Source organism: Carassius carassius, chromosome 22 (genome assembly GCF_963082965.1).
Source record: "Carassius carassius chromosome 22, fCarCar2.1, whole genome shotgun sequence".
NCBI classification, from domain to species: domain Eukaryota; kingdom Metazoa; phylum Chordata; class Actinopteri; order Cypriniformes; family Cyprinidae; genus Carassius; species Carassius carassius.
Window position 1 is genome coordinate 9,716,367 of NC_081776.1, and position 21,422 is coordinate 9,737,788.

At 38.4% G+C, this 21,422-nt stretch overlaps 1 protein-coding gene across 1 annotated transcript; it reads right to left on the reverse strand.

The window, feature by feature from the left end:
• Positions 1-712: 712 nt before the first annotated feature.
• Positions 713-20,409, reverse strand: LOC132098904 (nuclear respiratory factor 1-like). Its single transcript, XM_059505178.1, has 11 exons — positions 20,255-20,409; positions 18,173-18,422; positions 17,685-17,799; positions 17,190-17,316; positions 16,961-17,104; positions 11,707-11,865; positions 11,287-11,490; positions 10,546-10,647; positions 10,250-10,407; positions 9,017-9,141; positions 713-1,157 (listed from the first exon to the last, which is right to left on the reverse strand). Exons 2-11 carry the CDS (start codon positions 18,393-18,395, stop codon positions 997-999), a joined length of 1,518 nt encoding a protein of 505 aa, XP_059361161.1. The 5' UTR covers positions 18,396-18,422; positions 20,255-20,409; the 3' UTR covers positions 713-996.
• Positions 20,410-21,422: the final 1,013 nt, after the last annotated feature.

Sequence of the window (21,422 nt, forward strand, 5' to 3'; positions counted from 1 at the left end):
TGCAATTACATTAGAATACATCCTCTATCATACCTCAATCTTTCAGCGTGTGATCTTGTGTTGCTCTAAAGATATGAGCGCACATCTAAACAAAAACATTTAGAAAAATAAATAAAAAATAAATAAAACATTTCCTCCAGCAGTTTCTTAACAGAACCAGTTCCCAAAATGCTAATATACCACAAGTATGTAAAGCTCTGTTCATGTCCTGAAGTATAAAAGTTGAACGATATGGAGTGCTACATCTTCAGCCTCGTCATTGGTAAGTCGTCGACATTTATAATTATCGATTAATAGTACAATTCAGTGAAAGTCTATAGATAGCACTGAGCGACTGCTCAAATTTCATAACTGTTCTGTACCGACAGGAAATGGTGGTCTCATTCAATATACCACATAATCATTCTAGGTCATACAATTTTTTTACATTGGGAGTTAATGTGAAATACATACAAAAAATTCTACATTATACAGATTGACCAAAAAAAAAACAAAAAAAAAAAAACATGCATGTCATCTCAGTAGTCAATGGGATCTAACACTATAATCGTAATGCAATTTACACATAATATATTAATGAAATAAGTCAAATATGGCACAAGATGGTTCACAATATATAAAGACACACACAAACCTAGATAAAAAAAAATGAAGAGATATCAAATGACTAACACAAACCTTGTATGGGAAGAAATTAACAAATTGTTAATAATAGTTTTTGAAGGCTGAAAATGTTGATTTTGTTTTCATGTAATTGTAGAAAAACAATTAGCCTGTAATTCCTACGTATCCTCTGTATGCAATATAGTTCTCAAACAGCCTAAAAAATTAAATTTAACAACACTTAGAAAACAAAAACAAAAACAGGAATAAACGTTCCAACCCCCTGCAGACATATGTGAACAGGTTCAAATATAATTTTTACACTATATTCCAGCAGCTACTTCACATAGGCGCTGTATGTCCTGTCCCACACACCTGCAGGGGTAGAGTATGTCACTGTTCTAGGGTCACCACTTCCACAGCCTGTCCGTCAAGCGTTACCGTGTTGTCTATGCGTGTGGCTATGGGAGCCATGGCCACCTGAACGGGTCGATTTCCCTGGGCCAAACTGGTGACGACAGTCTGATACATGCTGACTGGAATCTGGACGAGACCTGGGACGAGAAACAGACCTGTTACATTTATTCAAGACAACTTCTGATGGTACAAACTATTATTCAGAGATTTAGCTGAAGATGTTTAGCAGAACTGTGATGTCATCAGTGTAGGTGGTGGCCTAGTGGTTTGGGACATTCGTAGTTGACATTTGAGACAGCTGGAAGGAGGGGACTTTTGAAATGCGGTCGGATGAGGCCACAGAGCGTGTGCGCAATCGAGCAGCCTTGTTAAGAGTTTGTATGCTACGTGGACAGGGCCGGCTCTAAACACCGGACAGAGGGCAGGGCTACTGCATCACACTGCAATGCGGAACAATGGAGTAATTGAGGTGGCCGCTCCCAGCTTCCATATCTCTCTCTCTCTCTCTGACTCGAGGTAGACCCCTCTCTCTTTCTCAATCTACCTAGTCTGTGAGCGTAGCAGCCTGGATTACTTCTGCAGTCATTTGGGGCGGGCGAGAGGTTGGCCAATCTGTCCTGGCTGCAAACTCGTATGGGCAAAGCGGAAAGTCAGAAATAACTGCGACCAGTTGTCCCATCCAGTAAGTTTCACAGTTAAGGGTACACACCTGTCCTGTAGGCTTTGTGCATTGCATGTTTACGCTGATATAAGCGTGCCTAAAATAGTCTCACGATGCACAACCCTGTGCCATAATCTCAAGGAATGAATCATATTCCAATCCAACTCGCCACTTAGCCTGTGAGTTACTTTATCTGACACAATCTCCCCAAGCTATTTGTTGCTTATATTCTCAGCTCAACACAAAAGCAGATTAGTTTTGACATTAAATTCAGGTATAAAAAAAAAAAAAGGATCAGCATTTTGTCTTATTGCCCCAGAAACCTTTCATAACCTCAAGAGTAATTCTCACAAAACCGGTCAAGAAATACTCATCAAAAAACACACACACACAACACACAACACACACACACACACACACACACACACACACATTAAAATACAAAACAAATATGATTTCACTTTTAAATATTAGGGGTGGCACTGTTCAACTTTTTCACAGTTCGGTTTGTTTCACGGTTTTAGAGTCACGGTTTCGGTACAGTTCCGTTTGTGCAATGTTTATGGGAAAACTATACTTTCTAATAAAAAAGAATTAGAATATTCTATCCAACTACAAGCAACAGCACAAATAAATACAATAGAGCAAAGATACAAACAATAAACAGTGATTTTCAGTTTTTTATTTTTTTAGGTAGGTCAAGCATAAGCTTTTCAAATGTAAAAAAAAAAGTAATCAAATGTAAAACAGCATTGCATATTGGACTGTATAAATTAAAGATTATTCTTTATTAGCGTTACAAAAGCTTTTTAAATCAACAGCAGTGAGTGATTTCTTTGTTGTTGCTGTTCGATTAAGACTGCCACTTTAAGAGAATACACTGATACAGTAGGCCTACGTTCAGCCGGCTATGTCTGCCAGGGATGAAATTAACACCCGCCACCAGCCAAATGCGGGTGTGTGGCGGGTAAACTCGCTTCACCTACCGGCCACCGTGGCGGGTAAATAAAAATACCATACCGTTTCACCCGGCCAGTAGACAAAAAAAAGTTAATTTTCATCCCTGGTGTGTGTACAACACGCTATAAAGTGTAATATCATCAAAAGCAGCCCCGTGGAGAAGGGCGGTGTAAACCGGGCTCGAAACGGCGGCGTTTTTCCCAGTACAGTGTTTGCAGCTGAAGTTAGTGCGGAGTGATATATTTGTTGGTTATTTACTGTACGTTTTATAGCACATGCTCATGATATACAAGATCGTGTGAAGAGTTGAATTTGTTATCGCGTACAAGTTTCCGCATACTGTCACATCTCTGTCAAACCCCGGTAAGTTCATTTTCCTCCAGAATTCTGCAACATTTTAGATTATAGGGACAGTTTGTGTTTATCTTTTTGTTTTTAACGGCATAATAAGCAAACTAACAAACAGTATTATCGGTCACGTGTCTAACTGCTGTCCGGGGGATGCATTTTATTTCCAGTCTTCAAGTACTTTTTCAGTTAGCTCTGTGGCTAGTATGTCAACCCTCTATATTGCGAGTAAATCACTCTCATATGTGACTAAATCTTCCTTCTGGCTACTAAATGATGTCTAATATGAACCAATGGTTAATAAATTATCTGATTTTACTCGCCAGTGTGTTAGTTGGAGGCTAAGTTTAGCACAGATATTTTCAATCGCGAACACTCTCTGACTCTCCGTCAGACGATCTGTGCTTTTTTTCCTCAATGGATACGCAACGCACCTGTGTTTAATGTACCGTGATCTCTAGTGTTAAGGAGCATAAATCGCCGTCGCTTTCTCTCACACTCACATAGAGAAAGAGAGAGAGGGGATTGATGTGCTACATTTAAACAAATTTGTTGTATTTTCATGTCAAAATAACAGCGTTCCTATGGAAGATTTCAGCTTTTAAGAACAGCCGGGTTTTCCGGTAGTTGTTGGAGTTAATGCGCAAATGGCAATCTCATTGGCTGGCGCTCACGATAATAGGTGATACTCGTCATATTCATGAATCCAGCAGCTCATTAATCCTTAGTAATCCTTAGTGTGTTTTATAGTTTTTATTACCGTATTTTTCGGACTATAAGTCCCACCTGAGTATAAGTCGCATCAGTCCAAAAATACTTCATGATACGGAAAAAAACATAAGTCGCACTAGACCACAAGTCGCATTTATTTAGAACCAAGAACCAAGAGAAAACATTACTGTCTTCAGCCGCGAGAGGGCGCTCTATGTTTTCAGTGTAGACTACAGGAGCACTGAGCAGCATAGAGCACCCTCTTGTGGCTGTAGACGGTAAAGTTTTCTCTTGGTTCATGTCTCTTAGTTCATTTCTCTTGGTTCATGTCAAATTAATTTTGATAAATAAGTCGCACCTGACTATAAGTCGCAGGACCAGCCAAACTATGAAAAAAGGTGCGACTTATAGTCCGGAAAATACGGTAGTAGGAATCGTATTATTATTATTATCTTATCAGGAGTTTGTTAAGTTTTTTTCCCCAATTTTTTTTTTTTTTTTACAGAAACACTGAATGACCAAAAACTTCTAATTACTAAAGTTCTATTCTTAAATGATATTTGATTATTATAAAGCTTGACTGACTGGAGAGTAAACTAAAATAATTACTAGCCAATGGCGATTCAATTGCCAAGGTGTCCGTAGAGGTTTGTAGGTTATGTAGAAACAACATTGTATCACTACACATGTTTGACAGCTCTGGCGTGACGAGACGCGTAAAAACGATGTATTAGAAATGCTGTGCGTTCGTTTGAAGATGGTGTAAAAGTTTCCGAGCCGAGATTTCTTTCAGTGATACGGTGTTGAACAGGGGACTTTTCCCCACGTGTTCCCTCAACCACAAAAAAATTAATAAAAATACACATACAAATACTGGTGAATCTTTTCCTTTGGAATTAAATACATTATTAATGTGTACAAAAACAGTGCAGTGTATCATCCGGTTGGGCTATGGAGTTGAGAGAATGAGCTACTTCAGCAAGAGTCGGCAGTTTCAAAACCTTGTAAGCTGCCTAGATAGGCAGCATTTTTGAGCATCACTGAAAGAGAAAATGTTAGTATTTCATTGAGACTTGAGATTAAATAAACTGCTTAAGTATTGTAGATCTTGTAGTATTAATTTTCACACGCAGTTACACATTGTCGGTTAAAAACAAGAAAGTGGTTGGTAAAAACATTGAGTGGCTGGTAGATTTTGAAAACCACCAGCCACAGTGGCCAGTGAACAAAAAAGTTAATTTCCATCCCTGATGTCTGCTATAGGATACTTACCAAGACGGGCATTTTGACAATTTTTGTCTGAATTTGTCAATTTAAACAATACTTAAGTGAGAGCTTAATATTTGCGCACATTCTGAAGTGCGGGTTCGCTTCAGATTAGCGCACGCACAAATCGTTAAAATGCGCACACGAGCTCGCGTCCTCTGGCTCTTAAATGTTTAAACTGGCAAAGCTTAAATGAGTTTAGTTTAACCACATATTAACGTGTGCTGTTCAGATCTCATCTGTGAGCGCGCGCTATCAGCACCCGGATGATGACAGAATAAATGACTGCTCATATTCCAGAATACGGGATTCGCATTGAACAAAAGTGAATGATTTGTCCAGGGTTGTGTTTTTTTTCTTTTACTCTTCTCTCATCACTGTTGTTGTAATGTCTGGGAAGCCAGAATGCGTATCCATCAACAGAAACACATATTAGCTGAACCCTTTTTGTTTAAGGTCTACATGTCATTTATAGCAAACCATATCACAGGTGCTTTGTCAGATTTAAGTTGAACCATGTGTGGTGAACCGAACGGTTGTTTTTTTTTTCAGCGAACCATGCCACCCCTATTAAATATATATATAAAAAAAAACTTTAAACTAGGGCTGTGACGGTGGCTGATTTTTACCACCGCTGTAGTCATGGACCAACAACTGCCGGTGGCGCGGTGTTTGAAAAAACAAGAAAGTAGCCTAAATAAAGATAAATACACCCTGTCTAACGGACGCGAGCGACGCAGCGCGACAAAATACTCATTATAATCAGTGATGCTACACTGGATGCAGCACAACACGACATGATAAATCCCCCGTCCAGTCTGTGAGGTAGGCTACTGACACAGAGTTCAAATGTCCTGTATAGATACTAGACAGACTAAACCTGTCGCAACGCGGTTGTTGCGTCTGGTTTACTTTTCCGCCACCAAGCAAGCTCAATAGCTAATGGGCCTTTCACACAGGACGCGGTATACGCGGCGCTTGCCGCTGGGTTCAGCGTTGCCCTTCAGATACAACGCGATTTGCGCTGCGGCGTAGGTGGAGTTTTAAAAACTTTTAGCGGGAGCTCTACCATAGTCTGTTGTTCCTTGAATGGAGATATGTCTCCATGACACAGCTTTCCTGACGATGTCCCTATACTCCCTCAAACTTGTATCGTACAGATAAGGAAATTCTGACACACACAGTACTAGCCGTTCATCCCTTTTGATTTCCGTGCTTGTTTTGGATCCCCCGATTCTATTGGTCGCGCTGGTAATCGTCACAGAGCGCAGCGGCAAAAGTTGAACTATTTTGAACTTTGACCGCGGCGTGCGCGCAAGCACACAAATGATGCGCACCGCTGCACTTGCGCTTTGGTCGACGCAGCAACAAAACGTCCTTGCGCGGCGCAAGCCATTGAGATGAATGGGTTTTATACCGCAGTGCCGCGCATACCGCGTCCTGTGTGAAAAAGGCCCATAACTCCTCATCTGTCCGCGCTCTCTTTGAAATAGGAATCGTTGCCATATTTCTTGTTACCATCTTTTATTTATCGCTGTCTCGTTTGTATTTGGCCAGTTTGGAGAAAGCCTCGCCAAACCTGCCCAGCCAGCGTTTGCGATCACGAGAACTACCGCCGGTGGCTGTAGACAACCGTGGTAGCAACCGACCACCGCGGTGACGTGGTTGTCACGGCAACCGTTACAGACCTACTTTAAACAACAAATAATTGTGGATGTATAAAATAATCATCAGCATACATTTGTTTGTCACATTTGTGTGTATATATATATATATATATATATATATTTTAATGATGATCTTTGCACTGAAAAAAAATCTCCCTCTTTGGAAAACTTTTTTTTGTGAACCCCCCCCCCCCTTAAAAAGAACATGCCACATGGCATATGAGTGGCTCAGTCCAAATGCTCCGATTTCTCATAATCACACCGTGTCTCGATAATTGACGGGGAGTATGGAAGCAGTTTTTTTTTTGTGAAATGCTTATAAACCCTCAATCACTCTGACACCGAGGGGTGTCTACGGGGCTTACGAAGCGAAAGAGGGGCACTGGAGCAGGAAACGTAAATCAGTCACGATTTCCTCAGACCAGCCACTTCAAAGCTGCTCCCGCACTGCCATTTCACTGATTGAATAAGCTCAATAAACGCTGGCTGCCCCTCAAGTGTCTGTTATTGACTACGCTCTCTCCCAAGCCTCCCAATGCCGCAGCTTGTATTAGGTTTAATTGCGTAGTTTAAAGGCGAGGGCCTTATTTTGGGCAGAGACGGCTCTCTGGAACTTACTGCTGGTTCAGATCAGCAGTCAACATACTCAGTTACATATGTGGGAAAAGGGACATACTAGCATTCTCTAAACACGCAACTTTTCTAGGGAAGGTCAGTACCGTCAGTATACATAGTGACAAACACAGTCAAATATATACCCAGAATGGGGATTTAAATGTAGTTTTAATGCCTGCTAATCAGCCTTAATGTTTAAATACACTCCTTGCTCCTGTCTATTCTCTTAATGTCATGCGAGCGTGTGTGTGTTTTATATACTGGGCTTCACGGTGCTGACAGCTGGCTCTGTGATTAGACTATGCACTGATAATGGAGAGGATCAAAGCCCTTTAAGAGGGTTCCTGGGGGGTTAGGAGGGGGAGGAGGAGGGGCTTCACTTTGGTCACTGGGGGCAATGGGGTAAGCCAGGACACTAGAGGTAAGAAAGGTCACTGGGAAACGGCCATACATGATTCGGCCAAATTTGGAGTAGAACAACATTAAATTAAATGCACACCATTTACTTTGTTAATGAATGTCCATGGTCTTACTGTTAATTAATTAATTATAATAAAGAAAATATTAGGGATGCACCAAATTAACTGTCATTATTCATTAATTAACTTTTTCTCTTGTCATGACTTAGTACCTGATAATTTCTACTATATTCATACTTATGACTTTTAATATCACGATTTTAATTGAACAAATGCATGTTTCTGGTCTTACTGTTAATGAATGAATTATAAATAAAAAATTAAGGATGCACCATACTGATTATTGTCACAGTAAATATTAAATATATATTGGCCGATATTGGATGATCTTAATTTATAGGTTAAATCTGAACATATAAGCGTTATTTCATGTATTAGTTACTATCGTATTTTGTGTAACATTTGACTTTAAGGTCCCATTAGTTAACACCAGTTAATACAATTATTTATTAGTAAATGCTTAAATTAACTAACACAGAATTGTTATTTAGAATAATGTTTCAGTTAGTTCATGGAACCATTTTTTGACAAAACCATGTTTTGTTTTTTGATATTGGCCATTAATTGAAACATAACATCAAAAGATTTATTAGCTTATTGCATTGGCCAGAATTATAATATTGGTGCATACCCCCCAAAAAGTTTGTCTTTGTAATCTTTTTTTTTTTAATCAAATAACTTCCCCTTTCTCTGCAATCATTTTACATTTCCACTGACATATCAAAATATGGATGTAAAATGAGCTGCAAAGGGAAATGACTGGAAAGACAAAAATGCATTAATTTTTTGAGGATATTCTAGTTTCCTTCAATCTAATTTCTAGTATATCATAAAATAATATATCATATCACTAAAAGAGGAAATGTGTCATGTGCTACTTCACGATGCCTCAAGTACACATTAGAACTGTAACATGGCTTCTAATGCATGTGTAAGCACTAGTACTGGAGGCTGCGGTGCATATGCAGAGCGCTTAGTGGTTGAGGCAAAGTGAGGATTAGCGAGAAGTGTAGAGGCTTGGGTCTGTGACACCGGTCACACACACGCCATCTGTCCCACAAACACCCTGGAGATTACAGCGGAGATTACCTCCACGGACTTCCTCACACTCTGACACACCTTACAGGAGACACATACGTGCCATCACATACCTAGACGAGTGATGACGAAAGGGATATTTCTTCATGTTTGCCCACCCTAACCTTTCCTGTTTCAACTGCATTCAGTAAGCGTTAGGAAAGTAAAGAGTGTAAATGTGGTTGCTTGTGATATAGAGAGGAGGTTCGTACCACTGCCATCTGAAACGCCAGTTAAAGCTCCTACTGCGGCCGCCGTTTCTCCTGCTAACAAGATCTGGCCTCCACCCTGAAGAGTCGCTTCTGCTAATGTCGCCACTGCGTGAGCTGCTGCTTCACTGCAATACACACACACACACACACACACACACACACACACACACACACACACACACACACACACACACACAAACACAAAACAAGGAAATAATGTCGCATTAATTTCGGAAACAAGAAATGCTTTATTCAGGATTTGAAGTGCACTGATGTGGTTTGGTGTGTACTGCCCCCTAGAGTCACTCAAAGACACCAGAAAATAACATAATGCTCCTATACAAGTTCTACTGCCTCTCATGATAGATGTCCAACATACATAAACCCATTTCTGTCACTTAAAAAAAAATTATGCTTTGGTTAATCATAATTATAACAAAATCATGCCATAATTTAGACTTTCTAAATTATAATTAAGAGAGAAAAATTCTAAATTATAATAAAAAGGAAATTTGATAGTATGTCATAATTGACTAATTTGTAATTGAGTCATAATTTGACAAGGTTTGTAATCATTTCAACATTTTGAGCTGTAATTACGAGTTGAGAAGTTGAAATGATGAGGTTAAAAAAAAAGTTCAATTTAAACAAATCAACAATGACATAGCTGTCATGAAAAGCTTAAATTGATGAGCTCATTATTACGACATCGCACAAAAATCTAAATTATGACAATAACTCGAAATTATGTGGTCTAAATTGAAACAGCATGTCAAAATTTTGACTTAAATCAGCATCACATTAACCGTTATTTTGACTTCTCATATTTTCGTCTTATCTCAAAGATTTTTAAAATCTTACTAGTACTTTTGTGAAATGTTTAACTTTTTTTAAATTTCATAATTTGAATTGAATGAAGCCTAAAGACTGTTTTTTTGTTTGTTTGTTTCTAATCAGCAGAGTGACGGTGGATTTACTGCTTTAATAAAGGCTGTGGAGCAGAAAACAATGCCTCTTCAGCCTAATTGTTGTGGTAATGGAGCATCAACCAATTGTTCCTGCTGTGCTGTATTTCTGGGCTGCTGCTGGTTATACCAGCTTGTGATAAACAGTAGGATAGGCTCAGGTAACAAGACCCTGGGGACATAAACCTGCACCTAGATGCTGCTGCAGTTCAGTATTTCCTTTCTCTCTTTCTCTGACTCCGACTTCACCGCTACTTCCCATGAGTACCTGTTGAGTGCCATGGTAACAGTTGCCCCCTGCTGCATCTCTTGTGAGGCAGCAACCGCAGCTTCGGCTAAGGAGGCCACAGCCTGCGTGGCCTCTGACGGTTGCGTGGTCTGGATGGTCATCTCGCCTCCCTGTAGTGTGGCCCAATTCTGTTCCACCTTAAAGACAGAAAGAAAATAATAGGAGTGAAGGGAGAAATATGACCTAAAACCACAGTATGTGTGTAAGGACAGCAAAGAACATGCACAAGATGCAAACTCATGGAATATTCATATAAGAAAGAATGTTAAAGTTACCTCTCCATCTGTCACTGTGGAGTAATTGACCTGGGCCACAGTCACCGTGCCTGGCAACTCGGATGCATCTGCCAGTGTTGCTACAGTGGCTCCTGTGCCAACCTGTGGATCAGTTAACAAACTGGATTTTAGAATGCTGTTGGAATACTATTTAAATACTTTAATGTGACCACTAGTGATTCAACTTTTTTCTAATTGAATATATATTTTTATAAATACATAATCTTATTAGAAGCTCAACAAAAATGAACATTTCAGGTTTGGGGCTGGTAAGAATTTCAGAAATCATTGCAATATGCTGATTTGTTGCTTCAAAAACATTTATGAATATTGTCAATTACTATTGTGCAGTTTAATTTTTTTGTGGAAACCATGATACAGTTTTTTTCAGGATTGTTTGATGTATTAGAGTGTTTGTTCAGAAGAAGAAAATTAGTTTGAACAGATTTTTGTTTTATAACATTGTAAAAGTCTTCACACTTTTGACCATTTTGATGAAAATTATTGCAATTTTCTAAAAAAACTAAACAAAAATAAAACAAGTAAGATAAGTTACGTGTACTAAAGAAGTAAATAGGAAGTATATATTGTCATGTTGTCTTTAATATTATTTGTTAAGAGATACATAGATTGTATATTTTGGTCTCCCCCTGATCTAAATGAAGTCCTCCAGTGAAGCTAGTTTATATCGTAGTGAAAAACAACCGTGCAGTTGTTCCCACAGCTGGGACCTGAGCTCACCTGTATGAGCGAGACCGTTCCATCAGGATTACTGATCGTCTGCACTACGGTCTGTGACGGCACCAGGTGAGCAATGCTGTGTGTGGCTGTTGTGGTAACTTGATGTGTGGTGATCTGGTCCTCAAAGGCGTAGAGCAGGTCTTCTCTCCCATGCTGCTTATAACAGTTTTTAACAATAGTCCTCAGGGCTTGCGTCCATGACACCTGTTTCCAACAGAAACCAGCCCTCGATAAGTCAAGGTGATGCAAGCTTTAGCTCATTTGTTTCAATTCAGATGTCCCAATTCATAGGCTACAGATAAATGAAAAACTTTTTTTTAAGCATTTTAACAAAACACCTACATATCAGGAATATGGAGAGAAAAAAAAACTAAAGAAAATGGAGCTATTATTATTCATAATGTGAGAACCCAACATTACCCTCTGTTTCTGCTCCTCTGTTCGGACATCACTGCGTACGTTGGCCCAGGGAATGTCCTCCGGCCACCAGATGGGCTTACAGCTCTCTTTCCCCCAGCCAGGCTTTCCACGGCCTGTGGAATACTTTAGCATTTCCGGAATAAATGCTCGGAGCTGGGCCTGTAAAACCAGAAATGTAACAATCACCGTGTGAGATTTAAATACTGGGAATGGCAAAGCAAAGCATGGCCTCTGGAAAAATAAAATCTGAAAAAAAAAAAAAAGGATTTGGAAACAGCAAGCCATTGATTTTTCTCTCCTGCAGACAGTCTGTCCACACATAGCTCGTGGAAAGCTAAAATTAGACTATTACGTTTCTATTAAAAGGCTAATCTATGGGTGAGGCTCCAGCACACTGAAAGGGATTTTTTCAGCTTTTATTCAGCAGAGATGCATTAAATTGATTGAAAGAGACTGTAAAAACATTTCTTAATATAATGAAATATTTTCATCAAACTGAATGCTATTCTTTTGAACATTCTATTCAATAAGGTTCCCGAAAAACTGTATTATGGTTATGATCATGTGACACTATAGACTGGAGTAATGGCTACTGAAACTGCAGCTTTGACGTCACAGGAATAATATTTATTAAAACAGAAGTCGGTTATTTTAACTCCGTTATAGTTTACAGTATTACTTATTTTACTATATTTCTGATTAAATGAGCATAATAAGGACTTCTTTCAAAAACATTACAATACCGACTTGTTCATTACAAACTTATGAACAATAGTGTACATATGAATTTGTGCTGTTTGTTTGCTCACACAATCACCTGTTTAAATATTACAAAAAAAACAACAACCCTATAACACGGCTTTTGTGCTGGTTAAATAGACATAAGGGAAATGAAACAAATTAATCCAATCACAAATCAATACGTTAATAAATGCAAAATATATAACTAACTGAAATTCTGTACACAATTTTTACAAGGATGCCATCCTGCTATTGGTTAGATTTAAAATGTATGCTTTTACCGTAAAAGTTGTTACCTTAAAAAAAATAAAAATTAAAGGGGCTCATTAAGTCCAGTGACTTTAAAAAACAAACAAACACACTGAGTTGTATGGGGCAGTCCATTAGCCCAGTGGCAGCTCCATCCTGTGTGTGAGGTTGGAGTTTATCCCAGCCCCCTCAGTGCCCTTGGTAATTCCATATGCAGGTCAGGGATTGTACTGCACAGCGCACTTGTAGCAACGTCTGTTCACCTCGACACCACAGGCTAAATATGGCTTGGGAGGAATAAATCAGTTCCCAAAAGAGCTTCTCCCTCTCTGTCACAAAAACACTTGCTATAAGCCTGACATTGAATGCTGACAGACGACGACAACATGACGAAGAGCTAGTGAAGAAGGATTTCAGGAAGAGCTAAAATATTTTTTTTTTGATAGAACTAAATTCACTGAAATATAAAACTGATCAATGAATCTTCCATGATTCTTCCAGTCATGACTGTTGCATAATTTCTTAAAAATCTATTTTACACTGTATTCACAAAGATATACATATAGGATTTGATTTAATGGTTTATTTAAAAGGGGACAGTGCAATTTCATAAAACACATGAACTAACATGGTTAAAAAAGCCAGAATTAGCCAAAAGGCTATTTTTCATCTGTAGTCCCCTGGCCAAGATGTAAAAAAAGCATTAAATACAAACAAGAAAATACATTTACAAGTCTATGGCAAATTGACTACAATATAAATACAATATAAATGACACTGTAAAATAACCTAAGGTACACTGTACCTGTTACAATAATAAGACACACAAAAAATACATTTTCAAAAAGGCTATAGTATATCAAATATATAATACAGCTCAATTGGCTTGTTTGTTTTTTAATGTTGGCAGACATAATTGTTAATGAGCCAAATTTTCAAGTTCTTTGTAAAGGACTTGTAAGTGTTGAGCTGTCTAACCTCCTCAGGTATAAAATTCCATTCAGTAGCGCCCCTCACTGACCAGGCCGAGCGATTGAAAATGCTCCTGCGCAGAGCAATGACGCAAGCCCCTCTGGCAGAGCCTCAAGTAACGCGCTCAGAGCTGTTTCTTTGGCTGATGAACTCAGCCAGAGGAGCTGGTGCCAAATCATGTGTCACTTTGTATATGAGATTCAGATTTTAAAACTTATGAATACTGTTCCAATTTAAAAGGCTGTGTTTTTTTTAATTGCACAGTGATGATAGTGCCTTAATGTTTCCAAAGGTCTTTTTGCACTCTGACTTGCTTGAGACCAACTTGTAAAGCAGTAGTTGAGGTGGCTGAAAATCATGGAATGTAAAAAAAGTAGTGCAGCTTCGGCTGACATGTCATTTCGAATTGAGCGGAAATTTGCAAGATTAAACCTGATTATTTTACATAATTTTTCAATATGGGCTTTAAAGGAGAGATGTGAATCTATTTCTAAGCCAAGATATTTGTATTGATTTACGATTCGTAATTTTTCTCCAGCAACTATTATGTCAGGATTAAATGAAGCTCTTTGGTTTTACTGAAGAACATACCTACAGTTTTTGAAATATTTAGCTGCAGGCAGTTCTCCTGCAGCCAGGATGAAACACGAGTCATTGCTTTAGTAAGTTTATCTGCAACAATGTCTTTAGAGTGACCATGAACAAATAGAACGGTGTCTTCCGCATACATTAAACATTCTACTTCAGAGCAAACATTAGGCAAGTCATTGATATAAAGGCTAAATAAGAGGGGCTCTAATATTGAGCCCTGAGGAACTCTAGAGGTTAGCCTAAGCGACTCATAATTGCAGTTGTTAATTAGTACAGTTTGTGTACGATCATGCAGATAGGATTCAAACCAGCTAACAGTATCCCGAGAAAATTTAAATTGTGGAAGCTTGTTAAGTAGAACTGAGTGGTTCACTGTATCAAAGGCTTTCTTGAGATCCAAGAATACCGCCCCTACTACCCCCCCTGTCAGGAGAAAATTTTATTTTCTCGATAAAAAGGCACGTAGCCGTTTCAGTGGAGTGTTTGGATCTAAAACCAAACTGCATGGCGTGAAAAGAGGGGGAGCTACTGTTTAAATACTGGACAATTTGCTCAGCCACCCATTTTTCTGCAATTTTAGCAATGGCCGGAAGAATGATTATTGGTCGGTAGTTATTCATGGAGGTAGATAGACCAAACTTAAAAACTGGCGTAACATTAGCAGATTTCCAGGCCTTTGGAAAGTGACCACTGGAAAAGTGACTACTTTTATATATATATATATATATATATATATATATATATATATATATATATATATATATATATATATATATATATATATATAAAAGTAACTAATGTGCTCTCACTCTCTCTCTATAAAAGCATATGTAATATTTTGGTTGGATTATTTTATAATGAAATAATAATATATGCTTCTTAATACGTTTTAAATAAAATAAAGAAATTTAAAGGGATAGCTGGTATGTTTTAGCTTACCTCAAGGACATCCAAGATGTAGGTTTCTTTGTTTCTGCAGTATTTCCCATTTTGATATTGTTAGGTCAAACCGTTCTTGTCTGTGACTCATATAATGGAGGTCTATGGTCACCACCTCATAGAGCAGGCACAGAGGAGTCCAAATTAAACAATTCCCCATCGTAAGTACACACTGATGACCTAAGACACGAAACGAGTGGTTTGTGTAAGAAAATGAAGAGTATTTATATAGTTTTTACCTCTTGTACACAACCACATCCAACTGATATGAGTGCGCGAGTGCTTCCTGATGTGACGTGCGCGCGCGCTCTGGCTTAGTCGAGAGCGCCGGAAGTGATCTCTCGCGTGTGTACATCACTCATTGTTTACACTTACTGTCTATGGTTTACACAGAGATTTCGGAAGTGTTACCTTTCACTGTGAAGATCTAAACATATTTAGACGTACAGGAAATTGCAATGGAAGACGATTTCAATCCATATCCATAGACAACGTTTAATTTTTTTCACAACCATATTTATTTGAACCAGAATACACAGATCAAGTACTCAGGAGCGATCCGCTGCAGCAACACATCTTCAAGCCTCAGAGAGACAGAGATCTCTTCAAAATTGGTGGTGTTTTAGTAGCAAGTGTTGTGAGATGCCAACAGAAGTGGAGAGCATATGTTGTCATGAATGGAACAACTACAAGACAACGACGAGGACATTGACAGTATCGCATCACACACCTGCCTGACTGAAGTTCCTGAGTTTTCTCCGCTGTTGAGATGCAGCGTCACATCAGGAAGCACTCGTGCACTCATATCAGTTGGATGTGGTTGTGTACAAGAGGTAAAAACGATATAAATTCTCTTCATTTTCTTAAACCGCTCATTTCGTGTCTTAGGTCAACCATGTGTACTTACGATGGGGAATTGTTTAATTTGGACTCTTCTGTGCCTGCTCTATGAGGTGGTGACCATAGACCTCCATTATATGAGTCACAGACAAGAACGGTTTGACCTAAAAATATCAAAATGGGAAATACTGCAGAAACAAAGAAACCTACATCTTGGATGTCCTTGAGGTAAGCTAAAACATACCAAAATTTAATTTGAGAGTGAACTATCCCTTTAATTGCAAATAAAAGCCAAAATAAATTTGCTGACTGCTTAAACCTAAATATCTGAACTTAAATACGGTTAGGAACACTGTTCAAAATCATGTAACAGACTGTCCATATCAGCATCATGAGTTGTAGGCTCTTCCTTGTGTTTGTGCAGATGGTCTAATTACGTAGCGAAGGAATTAAGAGGAATCTCACGCCCCAAACACAGAGATCAGCCGCCCATTCCATCCCCCAGCTCTGCTCTTAATCCACTTGGGAGCCAATCAGAAACCTCTGTGCTCGGCCACGATGTGCCGGATAATTACTTGCACGTACAAGCCTCACCTGATGATCCCTGCACAGACCTGCCTCCAACTGCCACAAGCCAAGCAAGGTGTGTCTGTCCTGAGAGACACCAACTATCACCAGTCCGGCCCCAAACAGCATGTGGGGAAATGAGTAATGAGCTGGCAAATGTAGTGGCTATATGGTCTTATATTAGGCCAAAAGGCTTCAAGTAACCTGTGCTAAAGCCCTGTAGTGGATGAAGTGAGACTTGTTCTCTGTCTCCATTAACTGCTGCCCTCATGAGTTTAGAAAATGTCAAATTGCATGTCAAAGCAGAAAACTCAATAACTTGCATTCCAGGCTCATAGTGCCACCTGCTGCCCACCTGTGTCATCTTGTCCACAGACACCGGTATGCCATCAATAGTCAGTGGAGGCAATTCAGAGGTGAGTTCTCCGCCACCAGGGGGCGCGTGCTCAGCCAGAGCATTTTCCAGATCCTCCAGAATCATACTCTTGTATTTTCTCACCTGATCACAAGACATGCCAAAACAGGGATGGAATTTTAAACAGTGCAAACGATATGAAGGCAAAAAGCACAATAAATATACTTACCACATTCTCTAATGGTGCAGCTCCAAACACTCTAAACACAGGGTTTGGTTTAGAGGGAGATATGCACAACACAATAGCCTGCTGGCCAACCCGTGTTGTGTACTCGTCTAGAGTCGCTCTCAGCTTCCTGCAGACAAAGTGAGAGACAGGGTTGTCATTAGGAACTGTTAAATACAATTGAATTGGAATTTGCATAATTGGAAAAATGCTAAAATAAAATAAGTTTTTTTTGTTCCACCCTTGGAAACTAACTGAAATAAGTTTAATTACTAAAATTATTAAAACTGAAATACTAATAAATAGAAAATATCTAAACCATATATTTTTTTTTAATTGTAAAAAATAACAAATGACTAATACTAACAATTTGAAGTAAATATGAACAAAGGCGGATTCAAAATATTACTAATATATATAAAATAAAAATATGTCAGTTCGTCTATCTATATACCGTTACATTACAATACATAGAACAATACTGAGAATATGGTTCACCTAAGCAAGCGAGTCTGTTGTCTTTTACGGATTGAAGGGTTTGATTCAAAGATGTGCGGCCGTTTCCGTTTCTTCCCTGTTGCCACAGCTGCAGCTGCTGCCATGCCAACAGGCCCTGAAAAAATATCATTCAGCATATGCATTGTATCGGTTTGTGTATTCCATGTAACCCATGAGCTTGGCAATTGTTCTATTTGGAGCTATAGACCAATTTCAGTGTTCTATTTGATTCATGGAATAAAAGAATATGAACAATATTTAATTTTGAGTTTATATTTAAAAATTCTGTCTTTTGCCTTGTAATCAAGAGATTATATCTCACAATTCTGTTAAGAAAAATCAACTCGTCATACTTTCTTTTTAGTTTATAATCCCACACTGTTACGTCTACTCCAAATTGGTAGACTGACAATTTATGGTTTAAGTGCGCCATCTAGTGGTTTGTCTAATAACCACAAGTCAGAATACAACAATGTGATGGAAGCTACCTGCAGCAGCCAGATGTGCGGTGACCTCATCTGTTCCAGTTGAGTTGAGGATATCAGAGTCATCGTAAGCGTCATCATCAGGGGAGGAGGGTGAATCCTCGTCAGCGCTCAGCATGCCATGCTCCGTGTACGAGGCAACGTGCACCTGCCCGACCTGCTGAGCGACGGCGTGGGCCTCGATAGTGGTCATGTGTCCTGTCTGATGCACCGTGTGGTCTTCCATCACCCGATACAGTTTCTCTCAAACACACTGAGACACACACATATATCAGCTACATGAAGCGCATGCTTCATGTAGTTTCATAGATGAGGTGATTGTCATGCACCAATTATATTGAGAGGGAGAAATGTTCAAATACATGTATTGTCATTTGCATATGCATTCAAAACATAAAAAAATATGAGGGACCACGTCTTATGTCTTATGACGACTACCAAAATCACCTTTCTTGAGTGCATACCGTGCACCAGTGTAAAACAACATTCTATTAATACAGTATTGTGCTTTTATATTGAAACAGCATCACAAAACATTACATTTATGGCGAATCGAGGTAAACTGGGCCACTGAGTTTGATATCAATGTCAAAAATTGGCCTGGATCAGCAAAAAATCTTTCCGCAGTAGCTATTTAAACTAAATGTAAAAGTACAAAAATGTACAAGCTATTTATCGTACATAGTTTACATTTAGTGTTTAGAGAAAAAGGATCTGTTCCTTTCTATTCACAATAAGCACTTTCGGAAAGTATTGCATCTTTTATTGTTGCTTTATAAATCTCTCCAGTAGGGTTCACAACTCATTACAAATAATCAATACAATTTGTTCATAAGTTTAATATGTATTTTACATTAATAATGTGTTACAGAGGTTTGGCTGGAGTTTGTGTCTGCTTTCAGTATTTATCCAAAAAATATGTAAATATTCAATATCAGTAACAGCATATACATTTACTGTACGTATTATAGTTTGGCAATCATATGAAAATACATCTATATTAATTTTCAGCAATAATTTAAAGCTGTATCAGTGACAAACTAAATGACAGTTTTTTTAACGTTTTTATTGAATAATATGACACTGTAATGACATGCCTCTGACAGCAAGCAGTGTGTATTACACTTAACGTACTAAAAGTTTTGGATAAAAAAAACAATAATAATAATAATAATATGAAACCAAAATAAAAACGTATGGGATATTTTTTTAGCATGACGTAAGCGCTATTAATGATCCACATAGATAAATAAACAAGCTCGCAGCTACGGTTTCGTTCCGTTCAATTCAATGGCCTGACACTGAAGCTCTGGAAAACGCTACATTTGATTCGACCAAGTCACGAGCAACGTTCACAAACACGAAAAGACATTTCAACATGCTCAAAGAGTCATTATAAAAAGGTACGTTAGGTTTTAACCTCCTAAATGACTGAGTCGATATAGACTAACGTTAGTTAAGTCCAGCATCAATAACAAACACATAAATGGCGGTTATTTTCAAACTGTGAATAATACGTGTAAAGAGAGTGGGCCCGTTTGTTAGTGAAATATTAAAACACTAACAATTCAAACTGTTATTTCAAACACAACAGTAAACATTCAGATAAGGTGCAAAACATATTAAAAATCTTTTAGATCAAATTTAACCGGCACCCTTGTCGACTAATCTATAAAGCGATATAAAGCGTCGAGTGGTCGATAACACTGCTGTGCTAATATGATATTTAAGGTTAAACACGCATTTAAATTTGATTCCCAAGCAAGAATATAAACGCAAGCTATCAAGTCTTGAAATCACATTTAGCATCTGGACAAAACAGCGATTCGATTACACATCTAAATTCCGTACGTTAGGCCAAAGGCCTGCGACTGCGCCATGATTATTCTTTTCCCCAATTTGAGCGGGGTAAGTTAACGTTAAATAATAATTGCCATCCTGTCAAATGCGCCCGATATCATCCCAAGTTCTGTTTCGCATCGTCGCGATCTGCATCCGAGTGTGTGAAAGGCAAACGCTGCCGGGTTGTTTGGTGCGGCTGCGCCGGGGCTGAAATGGCTGGAGATTGCGCGGTAGGGCACTAACCTCAGAGCGGCTGCGCTACTTTGGGCCTGCGCTGTGCGGCGGAGCTGCGAACACCAGCTGCAATAGAGGACAAAGAACGAGCAGCAGAGTGCGCGCGTCCTGGGCTCAGCGGCTGATGCGCGGCCCCGAGCGACGTGCACGGAACAAACCCCGCCCCTACCTCTCATTCTACTCACTAGATTCTGAATTTAGTGAACTAACGTTACATGATGCTGCAGCACATAGTCAGTTCACATTGCAAGAATGAGGGGGAAATAAACATTTCTATGGGCCTGACATGTTTAATTTAATGATAATTAAAGTGTAACGGCATTGATATCAGATTAAACTAATGCGTAGCAAGTTGCTTATGAAAGTACAATATGCTTTCAGATGTGTTACCTGTCCATATGTATTTCTTGGTTTGCATGACAGTGGATAATTCACATTTACTGTAAATTAAACTAATGTGAAATAAGTTACATAGTTGCTTATTAAATATAGTGTGATTACGTGTTACATGTTACGTGTTACGTGTTACGTGTTACTAGACGTTTATTTATTAGCACATTGCATTTATATTAATTTGATACTTTAAAAAACGTTTTATTGTTCATATTCATTTTGTGAATTCATTTATTTAAAAATATATTTTGTTGTTATTTTTTTTTACATTTCTGATTCATATAATATTGTGCAAAATATATACCTATGTCATTATTTGTAACTGTTTCTTTTTCAGATGTGTCTTTATCTGTCCTTATATATTCATTGATTTGCAACTGTAAATTAAACTAGTACAAAATAAATGATATATTTTGTTAATTAAATATGGTTCAGTGTATGTTTATTATTTATTGCATTTTTGTTATACGTGTTATTGATTATATTGCATTGCATTTATTCTATTTTGGTGATTTAAATCTGTTTTACCTTGTTATGATAAAATGTTTACTGCTACGTTGTCAGAATAACTCAGAGACGCTAGATGTTGGATGGCAGGAAAGCAAGTCATCTGTACACTTTTAACCTATATAGCTTTTTATCCATTCTAATGCAGTTCTTCCTGGTTTTGTACTTTTTAATACAGTCTATGCGTGGTTTTGGACGAGGCGTTCATATTTCATGCAAAATAAAAGTCCCCACCAAAATTGCAGACATCTGTTTCTCATTAAGCCTTAACAGAGGC